Below are 10,610 nucleotides of genomic sequence, written 5' to 3'. Positions count from 1 at the left end.
CCCAGAAGTGGAATTGCTGGATCATATGGTAGTTCCATTTGAAGGTCTTTGAGGAACCTCTATTTTGTTCTCCACAGTGCCTGGACTAATTTACATTCCCACCAACAGTGTAGGAGTGTTCCCCTTTCACCACATCCCCTCCAGCACTTATCATTTTTTTTTTTCACCATTCTGACTGTGGTGAGGTGGTATCTCACTGTGGTTTTGATCTGCATCTCTCTTATGATGAGGGATGTTGAGCATTTCTTCATATGTTTTTTGGCTGTTCATATGTCTTTCTTAGAGAGTTGTTTGTTTAGCTCATTTTCCCATCTTTTAATTGGGTTAATCTTTTTCTTCTGGGTAAGCTGCTTGAATTCCCTGTCACCATTCTGACTGTGGTGAGGTGGTATCTCACTGTGGTTTTGATCTGCATCTCTCTTATGATGAGGGATGTTGAGCATTTCTTCATATGTTTTTTGGCTGTTCATATGTCTTTCTTAGAGAGTTGTTTGTTTAGCTCATTTTCCCATCTTTTAATTGGGTTAATCTTTTTCTTCTGGGTAAGCTGCTTGAATTCCCTGTGTATTCTGGTTATCAGTTCCTTATTTGAGGTACATTTAAAAAAATTCTCTCCCATTCTGAGGGTTCTCAACTCACACTAATTACAGTATCTTTTGTTGTGCACTGCCTGGTGTGTTTTAAGTTGTCGGGTCTGGTACTTAAACCATGGTCAACTACATGGGAGTCTGGCCACATAACCATTATGCCATCTGATAGACTCTCTTTTTAAAAATAATAATTTATTTAATGTTACTTATTATTATTATTATTATTTTAATCTGCTACAGAGCATGCACACTGAGAGAAAGAGAGAAAGACACCAGGTCTAGGAGTCAACCACAGTCAATTATCCGGGAGTCCAGCGCGGCCCAGGATTCGAACCACAGTTTATTATGTGGGAGTCCAGCGCACCAATCACCACGCCACCTACTGGCCCAGGTACACTCAACATTCTATAGTTAGCAACTACTCTGATAGATGCTGGTCACATTCAGTAGTGACAAACCAGTTTGGAGCACGCACAGACCAGCCAGTCTTAGCAGCATGAACTTCCTCTGGGCGGACCCTGCAAAGGGAAGCGGGAGGTGTGTCCAGGAACTACAACTCCCACAAGGCATTGGGCGGAGTACCAGTCTTTCCGGCCTGGGCTTTTTCCGGTCTCTTGGATGCTGACGTTCCCTTCCGGTCTAGGTGGCCCCTGAAAGGCGTTTGGGATGTGCACGGTGAGTCCCGAGGCTTAGAGGGTCGAGCAGGAGGGGACAGTGTGGTGTCCGTACATCACCCGGCGGCCAGGCTGAGTGCGGGGAGGCGAGAGGGCGCGCGGGCGGGAGGACGTGTAACCTCGACCAGAAGCGGCGAGGCGGACTGCGCAGTCCTGAGGACCTAGAAGGGAGGTCAGGGGTGAGATGGAGCAGTGGGAGGTGGGATGCCGGGATGTGGGGAGGACCCTGCCAGCGAGTGGTGTGATCCCAGTGGCTCCGACCCAGGAGGGGAGCTGAAGCGGGGCTGCAGGCGTGGGCGGCTCCTGCGGGGAAAGCTAGAGGCTGCTGCAGGCCGGAGATGGCCGAACCGGCACCGGAGGAAAGCCCTGTTCTAGCCACGTGGTAACCTCTCGGGAGACTCCACCAGCTGTGAGCACCCCGGACCTCCGACAGGATATGCTAGTGCGAGGAACGGTTTTCCTCGTACTGCAGATGGAGGTGGCAGGAGTGTCTGGTGAGTGGGGCAGTGCTGGTGGCGTGTGGACTGCTTCTGCGCAAGGCTCTGCTGCCATGATAGGGTCAAAGGAGCTTTGATTGACATGTGAGGATGGGCTGCCAGGAGGATGCTGGTGATTTTCTACATGCTTATTTGGAATGTTCACTTTGGGTTTTCTCCCTCTTCCCCCTCCCCCAAAGATGAGGCTGCTGGCATTTGCGGCGTTGGCTCTGCTTGCTGTCACGCAGGCGGAGGAAGGAGCCAGGCTTTTGGCCTCAAAGTCACTATTGAACAGATATGCCGTGGAGGGGCGAGACCTGACCTTACAGTACAACATCTACAATGTTGGCTCAAGGTAAGGAGGCCCTGGAGTTACAGAGTAGACCCTCTTCTGGATTCTTAGTTCTCAGATGGAAAGAAAGAACACCTTGGTGGTAGTTATTTCTCCTTTGGAGACCTCTGGCACGGCGTATCATGAGTGAGTGAGTTTAAGCCACCATGCCCAGGACTCGAACTGCGGTCGACTACGTGGGAGTCCAGCAACATAGCCATTACGCCAACTGCTGGTCCCAATAAAATAATTCTTTTTTTTTTTTTTTTAAAAGAAAAGCAGAACTTTGAAAGCTGTAAGTCACATAGTAATTTGGGTCACACCTTGAGTCCCCAGTCCAAAAATTTAAAGTATTCCAAAATCCAAAACTTCTTCAGCACAGGAGGAAAATTCCAGATGACCTCATAGGGTGGGTTATGGTCAAAATGCTGTAATACAAAAATACTGTATAAAGGGACCAGCAGGTGGCTTGATGGTTAAGGCGCTGGACACTCCCACATGGCCAACCATGGTTCAAGTCCTGGACCTGGTGGCTTGCTTTCTCACTTTCTCTCTTCTCTCTCTTTCTCTGTCTCTCTCTGATCAAATTAAATGAATGAATAAATAAAGTTAAATAAATAATTCTTTTAAAAAGATACTGTATAAAGTTACCTTCAGGTTATGCATCTAAGGCATCTAAGAAGACTTCAGTTCCATTGCCAAAATACTTTATTTATATGCAATATTCCAAAATCCAAAATACTTCTGGTATCAAGCATTTTGGATAAGGGACACTCAACCTGTATTACTGGATCAACTTTTGAAACAGGAGAACTTTCTTCCTTTTGGGGGGGCTGGAAGAATTTCAGAGTAAGGAGGAAGCAAGAATTGTGGAACAAGAAGGGGGAGATGACCCAAGTTAATATGTGACTTACAGCTCTCTTTCAAAGTTCTGCTTTTTTTTTTAAAGAATTATTTTATTGGGACCAGTAGTTAGCGTAATGGCTATGTTGCTGGACTCCCATGTAGTCGACCACAGTTTGAGTCCCGGACCCGGTGGCTTAAACTCACGCTGGGCGTGTGTCCGTGCGTGCCCAAGATCCCGAGAGGAGAATGGAGGAGAAGGGATTGCGGCGTGGCCCTCCCCTCTGGGGGGTGATTTCTCGCTTTCTGTCTCTCTGTCTCTCTCTGTCTGTCTGGCGAGCGCACGCACCCTATAGCAAAAACCTCTCCAAAAAAAAAATTATTTTCTTGGGACCAGTAGTTAGCATAATGGCTATGTTACTGGACTCCCATGTAGTCGACCGCGGTTCGAGTCCCGGATCTGGTGGCTTAAACTCACACCAGGTGTGTGTGTGTGTGTGTGTGTGTGTGTGGTACGTGCCCAAGATCCCAAGAGGAAAATGGAGGAGAAGGGATTGTGGCGTGGCCATCCCCCCCGGTGTGTGGGGGGGTGATTTCTCACTTTCTCTCTGTCTCTCTGACGAACGCACGTGCCCTATAGCAGAAACCTCTCAAAAAAAATATGTAACTTTATCCATTTATTTATTTTATTTTGACCAGAGAGTGATAATGTGAGAGGGAGAGAGAGAGAGAGAGAGAGAGCATGAGAAAGCAAGCCACCAGATCTGGGACTCGAACCGTGGTCAGCCATGTGGGAGTCCAGTGCCCTTAACCACCATGCTACCTCTGGTCCCAAAAGTTCTGCTATTTTAAAATTAAAACTTTTTTTTTTTTTTTAAGAATTTATGTAGGGGCTGGGGAACCAGCAGTTAGTGTAATGGCTATGTCGCTGGACTCCCACGTAGTTGGACCACGGTTCGCGTCCTGGACCCGGTGGCTTAAAACTCACGCCGGGTGCATGTGTGTGCATGCCCAAGATCCCAAGAGGAGAATGGAAGAGAAGGGATTGCGACGTGACCATCCCCCCTGGGGGGTGATTTCTCGCTTTCTGTCTCTGTCTGTCTGGCAAGCGCACGCGCCCTATTGCAAAAAATTTTATTTAGGGGCTGGCAGGTGGCATGGTGGTTAAGGGTGTTGTACTCCCACATGGCTGACAGTGGTTAGAGTCCCGGGCCTGGTGGCTTGCTTTTTCTCTCTCACTCCGTCCCTCTCTAGTCAAACTAAAATAATTAAATTTAAAAAGTTAAATAACATAATTATTTTTTAAAAAGAATTGTTTTATTTAACTTTATTTATTTAGATTTGACCAGAGAGGGACAAAGCAAGAGAGAGGGAGGGAGGGAGGGAAAGTGAGAAAGCAAGCCACCAGGCCAAGGACTCGAACTGCAGTCAGCCACATTGGAGTCCAGTGCCCTTAACCACCACGCTACCTTCTGGCCCCAAATTTAAAATTTTAAAAAATTTGCCAGAGGGCACTGAGTCTCACCAGAAAGAGGAGAGGGAAAAGGCACTCCCAACATGGGATGATCATATGGTCATGCCACAGCCTTTTCCCCATTTCCCTCCTTTCAGGATATTCACACACAAGAACCTGGTGTTTTTTAAGCTACTGGGCCTAGGACTTGAACTGTGGAGCTCAAGTGGATCCATGTGGGATCCAGCTCCCTTACCCACCAAGCCACAGGCTGGCCTTCAGTGTTGTGATTTTTTAGGACAAGCAGGAAGATTCGATTGTTGGTTGCTTTACTTTTATATCTGTTCCTTTTTGTTTGAGAGGTTTTTGCTACAGGGTATGTGCGCTCACCAGAGAGAGATAGAGAGACAGAAAGCGAGAAATCTCCCCCCAAGTGGGATGGCCACGCCGCAATCCCTTCTCCTCCATTCTCCTCTCGGGATCTTGGGAACACACACACACGCCTGGTGTAAGTTTAAGCCACCGGGTCCAGGACTTGAACCGTAGTCGACTACATGGGAGTTCAGCGACATAGCCATTACGCTAACTGCTGGTCCCTATATCTGTTCCTTACTAACTCTTTGTTTCTTCCATTTTCTAGTGCCGCATTAGATGTAGAATTATCTGATGATTCCTTCCCTCCTGAAGACTTTGGCATCGTTTCTGGAATGCTCAATGTCAAATGGGACCGGATCGCCCCGTATCCTCTTGGCACTGGGTGATAGGGCTGGAGGCTGGAGGCAGGGAAATGGGGTGGACAAGAACACTGCCTGCAAAGGAGCAGGGGTGCTTCAGGCAGGCTGGGCGTGCAGGGCTGTTCTCACGTCGTCTCTCTGGGTAAGGTGGGGCAAGAGAGAGTGGCGTGAACTGTGTGAGCATGAGCTGAGTAGGTGGTTTCTACGGTTCAGATGATAAGCCCTGAACAAGACTGTGTTGGGAGAACAGAGACGCATGAAGACACTTGTGGCTGGACGAGAACATTTAAGAAATGCAGCTGGGGGCTGGCCCAGGCGCACAGCTTCGGGCAGAGGACAGATCCCACATGGCTGACTGCGGTTTGAATCCCGGCCCTGGTGCATGCACGTCCAAGGTCCTGATAGAATGGAGCAATGAAGGGGAAAGGATTATAGCATGACCACTCCCCACTGGGGTGCTTTTCTTTCTCTCTGGCAAGTACATTTACCCTCTGTCAATAAAGAAGGAAGAGGGGCCAAGCGGGTGGCATGGTGGTTAAGGCGACTGGATCTCACCTGGCCAACTGCGGGGTTCAAGTCCCAGACGGAACAGCCTGAGAGACGTGCATGTGTGCCCCAAATCCTGAAACGAGAAATAGAGGAGAAGGGATTGTGGCGTGGCCACTCCCCCTCGAGGATGCCTCCTGACGTTCTCTCTCTGCTGAGTGCCTTGCCCGCTAGTAAATTTGTTTAAGTTAAGTTTTGCCATAGGGCACATGTGCTCACTAGAGAGGAGAGAGAGAGAGATACAAAGAAAGTAAGAAACCACCTGCTGGAGTCAGTGGCCACACCACAATCCCTTCTCTTCCATATTCCTCTTGGTATCTTAGGCACAGATGTGCCCAGTGTGATTTTCAAGCCCCTGAATCTAGGACTCAAACTACAGTTGACCCTGTGAGACTCCAGCTGCCTTGACCACCACACCACCTGTGGCCCTCTTTCTTTCTTTTTTTTTTTTTTGAGAGGTTTTTGCTTTAGGGTATGTGTGCTTGCCAGAAAGATAGAGACAGAGAGACAGAAAGTGAGAAATCACCCCCCGGGGGGGATGACCACACTGTAATCCCTTCTCCATTGTCCTATCTGGATCTTGGGCACGCATGCACACATGCCCGGCGTGAGTTTAAGCCACTGGGTCTAGGATTTGAACCGCAGTCATTTACATGGGACTCCAGTGACAAAGCCACTACACCAACTGCTGGTTTCCCCAAGTTTTTTGTTTTTTGTTTTTTGTTTTGTTTTTTTTTGAGAGGGTTTTTGCTATAGGGCGCATGCACTCGCCAGACAGACAGAGTGAGACAGAGAGACAGAAAGCAAGAAATCACCCCCCAGGGGTATGGCCACGCTGCAATCCCTTCTCCTCCATTCTCCTCTTGGGATCTTGGACACGCATGCACATGCGCCCGGCATGAGTTTAAGCCACCGGGTCCGGGACTTGAACCGCGGTCGACTACGTGGGAGTCCAGCGACATAACCATTACGCTAACTGCTGGTCCCTCCCAAGTTTTTTTAAAAAGAATTATTTTTATTTAACTTTATTTATTTATTTTAAATTTGACCAGAGAGGGACAGAGTGAGAGAGAGAGAGAGAGAGAGAGAGAAAGTGAGAAAGCAAGCTGCCAGCTCCAGGACTTGAACTGCAGTCACCCATGTGGGAGTCCAGTGCCCTTAACTATCATGCCACCTGCCAGCCCCACCCCCAATTAAAAAAAAAAAAACAAACAGAAAAAGAAAGAAATTCAGTGGGGTACTAGCATGGAGAGCCTGGATTTGTGTTTAGTTTTGTTTTGTTTTTTAATCTGCCAGAGAGCATATACGCTCTGCAGAGGGAGAAATAACCCCACAATAGTACGTGGTCACACTGCAGTCCCTTTTCCTCTGGGCATGCATGCACACATGCCTTGGGTACTTCTCAAACCACTGTGTTGAGGACTTAACCATGTGATTGGCCATGTGGGGTCTGGCTACTTTAACCACTAGGCCACAGGATGGCCTTTTAAAGTTTTTTTTTTTCTTTTTTTTTTTTTTTTGGGAGGGTTTTGCTACAGGGGGCGTATGCTTGCCAGAAAGACAAAGAGAGACAGAGAAACAGAAAGCGAGAAATCACCCCCCAGGGGGGATGGCCACACCACAATCCCTTCTCCTCCATTCTTCTCTCGGGATCTTGGGCACGCATGCACACGCACTTGGCGTGAGTTTTAAGCCACCAGGTCTGGGACTCGAACCATCGTTGACTACATGGGAGTTCAGCGACATAGCCATTACGCTAACTGCTGGTCCCTTAAAGTTTCTTTTTATTTAATGAGTCCCTTTCCTATGCCAGTTATTTCCTGAGTATTGAGTTAGATTTTTTTCTTTGTGAATTAAAGTATATTTAGATTTTCTGTTTAGGGTAAATATACTTATTGAATTTTCTGATTTTGTCGTTGTTTTGTTTTTGCTATCGGGTGCACGTGTTCCCTGGAGAGAGACAGATGGAGAGAAATGACACCCCCCACAGGGGATGGTCATACTGCAATTTCTTCTCCTCTAGTCTTTTCTCAGGTTTTGGACACATTCACACACACCCAGCATGATTTTCAAGCCGCTGGGTCTTGGACTCTGCAGTCGGTCATATGGGAGTCCAGTGCCTTAACCACCATGTCACTTGCTGGCCCCTGAATTTTCTGGGTTTTTTTTTTTTGGTTTATTTTTCATTTTTATTTTGTTACAGGGTGTGCATTCTAACTGGAGAGGAAGGGAGACAGAGAGAGAGTGAGAAAGCACCCCCTTAGAGAGGATGGCCTCTCTGCAATCCCTTCTTCGTGCATTTGGCACATGTTTCTAGCCACTGGGTCTGGGACTCAAACCACATGGTCAGCCTTGTAGGATCCAACCGCCTTAATCGCCACACCACTGGCTGGCCATTTTGCTTTTTTGTATTTTCAAGAACTTCCTTCAGTTATAGTCAGTGAAAGACATTGTGACCACAACTTTTCATTCATGACATATTGCTTTGAAAGATTTTCCTTAAAAACCTTGACATACAGTGTATCATGGACCCCTTAAAACTTAGCTAGAAAGACATATATATCAAAGCCTTTATCCTTTTTCTTTAAGGATTTATTTATTTTCTTATTCCTGTTACTTACGGTTTAATTTTACCAGAGAAAAACAGAGAAAGAGAAACGGAAAGTGAGAAAGCAAGCCATCGGGTCCAGGACCCGAACTGTGGTCAGCCATGTGGGAGTTCAGTGCCCTTAACCACCATGCCACCTGCCGGTCCCTGTCCTTTTTAAAAAATATTCCAGAGGGTGGGACTGGCAGGCCACATGGTGGTTAAGGGTGCTGGACTCCCACATGGCTGACTACAGTTCGAATCCCAGACGTGGTGGCTTGTTTTCTCTTTTCCTCTCTCTTTCTGTCTCTCTTTCTGGTCAAATTAAAATAAATAAATGAAGTTAAATCAAATAATTCTTCTTTTTTGAGAGGTTTTTGCTATAGGGGACGTGCGCTCGCCAGAAAAAGAGAGACAGAGAGCTAGAAACACACAAACCAGAACCCCCCCCCCCCCCCCCCAGGGGGGAAGGCCACGCCGCAAACACTTCTTCTGCATTCTCCTCTCGGGATCTTGGGCACGCACGCACAAGCCCCCGGCATGAGTTTAAGCCACCAGGTCCAGGACTTGAACCGCGGTCGGCTACATGGGAGTTCAGCGACATAGCCATTACACTAACTGCTGGTCCCAAATCAAATAATTCTTTAAAAAAAGAAAAATTCCAGAGGGTGTACGTGCTCATCAGAGAGACAGAGTGAGGGAAGCAGCACTCTTCGTCGTGATGCAATCCCTTCTGTTTCTCCCTCCTTTTATAATCTTGGGCACGCATGCACACTTTTCCAGTTGGTTTTCAAGCCACTGGTGCCAGACTTTGAACCGTGGTCAACCATGTGGGATCTTGTTCCCTTAACAACTAGGCTATGGGGCCAGCCCTAGGCTTTTTTTTCCCTAAAGGTCTATATTCTTATTTATTCATTTCTTTTAGAGGTTTTTGCCTTACGGTATGGGTATGTGTGCTTGCCAGGGAGAGAGAGCGAGACAGTGAGAAGGAAAGGAAAAATAAGAAATTACCCCCGTTGGGAGTGGCCACACCACAATCCCTTCTCCGGGAATCTTGGGCAGTCATGCATGGTACGTGCCCAGTGTGATTTTCAAGCCACCAGTTCTGGGACTCGAACCACGGTCGGCCATATGGGAATCCAGCAATGTAACCACTGCACCATCTGCCGGCTCCAAGGTCTCTATTTTTTTCGGTCCTGCAGAGTGTAGCAGGTATGAAGTCACCACACACATTAGCAGCTGTTTTGTGAATGGTGCACTTAGTCCACAGGTTGAGATGACAACCTCAGTATCCTCTTTGTCCCTTCCTTAACTTCTTCTGGGCCAGCGCTAGCAATGTCTCGCACACTGTGGTCCTGCGCCCTCTCAAGGCTGGTTATTTCAACTTCACCTCCGCGACGATTACTTACCTGGCCCAGGAGGATGGGCCCGTTGTGGTGAGTTGTCCAAACCCTTGGCTGGATGGAGCATGAATCTGCCTTCTCTTACAAACTTTTGTAGAAAATTTTCACAGTAGCTGCTAAATTCTGAGGGAGATAAGGTCGACGAGAAACTTGGTGGTGTCCTGAAGTACGTTTCCAATAGTCAAGGCCAGAGTAGAGCAATTGAATGGGAGGGGAGGGCCATGGCATTCCCTTTCCCTGCATTCCTCTGCTTCCCTTTCTGTCGGGACGCGGTATTTGTTGTCCATTTTATTAGCATCTTAGCCGTTGTGTTTCTGAAAAAGAAAGGGGCCAGCAGGTGGCAAGGTGGTTGGAGCGCTGACATTCCCATGTGGCTGACCGTAATTCAAATCCCAGACCTGTTCTCACTTTCCCCCTCTCTCTGTGTGTCTCTCTCTGGTCAAATTAAAATAAATGAATGAATAAATAAAAATGAAATAAATGGGGCCAGCAGGTGGCATGGTGGTTAAAGGTACTGGACTCCCATGTGGCTGACCGCAGTTTGAGTACTGGACCTGGTGGCTTGCTTTCTCACTTTCTCTCTCTCTCTTTCTCTCTCTCACTCTCACTCTGTCCCTCTCTGGTCAAATAAATAAATAAATAAAGTTAAATAAAATACTTCTTTAAAAAATAAATGATTCCTTAACCAAAAAAAAGATCAAAACATTTTTTATTGGGATCAGCAGTTAGCGTAATGGCTATGTTGCTGGACTCCCACAAGGCTGACCACAGTTTGAGTCCCAGACCTGGACTTGCTTGCTTTCTTCCTTTCCCTTTCTATCTCTGGTGAACAAATTAAAATAATAATAAAAAAAAAATTTTTTTTTTATTATTATTTTAATTTGTTCACCAGAGATAGAAAGGGAAAGGAAGAAAGCAAGCAAGTCCAGGTCTGGGACTCAAACTGTGGTCAGCCTTGTGGGAGTCCAGCACC

At 47.2% G+C, this 10,610-nt stretch overlaps 1 protein-coding gene across 1 annotated transcript in view; it reads left to right on the top strand.

Annotated features, from left to right (window-relative positions):
* The first annotated feature begins 1,170 nt into the window (after positions 1 to 1,170).
* The window catches only part of SSR2 (signal sequence receptor subunit 2), a 16,067-nt gene continuing 6,627 nt past the window's right edge, over positions 1,171 to 10,610 (top strand). Inside the window, exons 1-4 of the mRNA XM_006155163.3 lie at positions 1,171 to 1,265; positions 1,941 to 2,095; positions 5,008 to 5,106; positions 9,562 to 9,670. Coding sequence (XP_006155225.1) covers positions 1,257 to 1,265; positions 1,941 to 2,095; positions 5,008 to 5,106; positions 9,562 to 9,670 — 372 coding nt within the window. The 5' untranslated portion in view covers positions 1,171 to 1,256. The remainder of the gene's footprint in view (positions 1,266 to 1,940; positions 2,096 to 5,007; positions 5,107 to 9,561; positions 9,671 to 10,610) is intronic.

This window comes from Tupaia chinensis, unplaced genomic scaffold, assembly GCF_000334495.1.
Source record: "Tupaia chinensis unplaced genomic scaffold, TupChi_1.0 Scaffold000438_1, whole genome shotgun sequence".
Classification (NCBI taxonomy): domain Eukaryota; kingdom Metazoa; phylum Chordata; class Mammalia; order Scandentia; family Tupaiidae; genus Tupaia; species Tupaia belangeri.
This window is presented reverse-complemented; position numbering and strand designations above follow the sequence as displayed.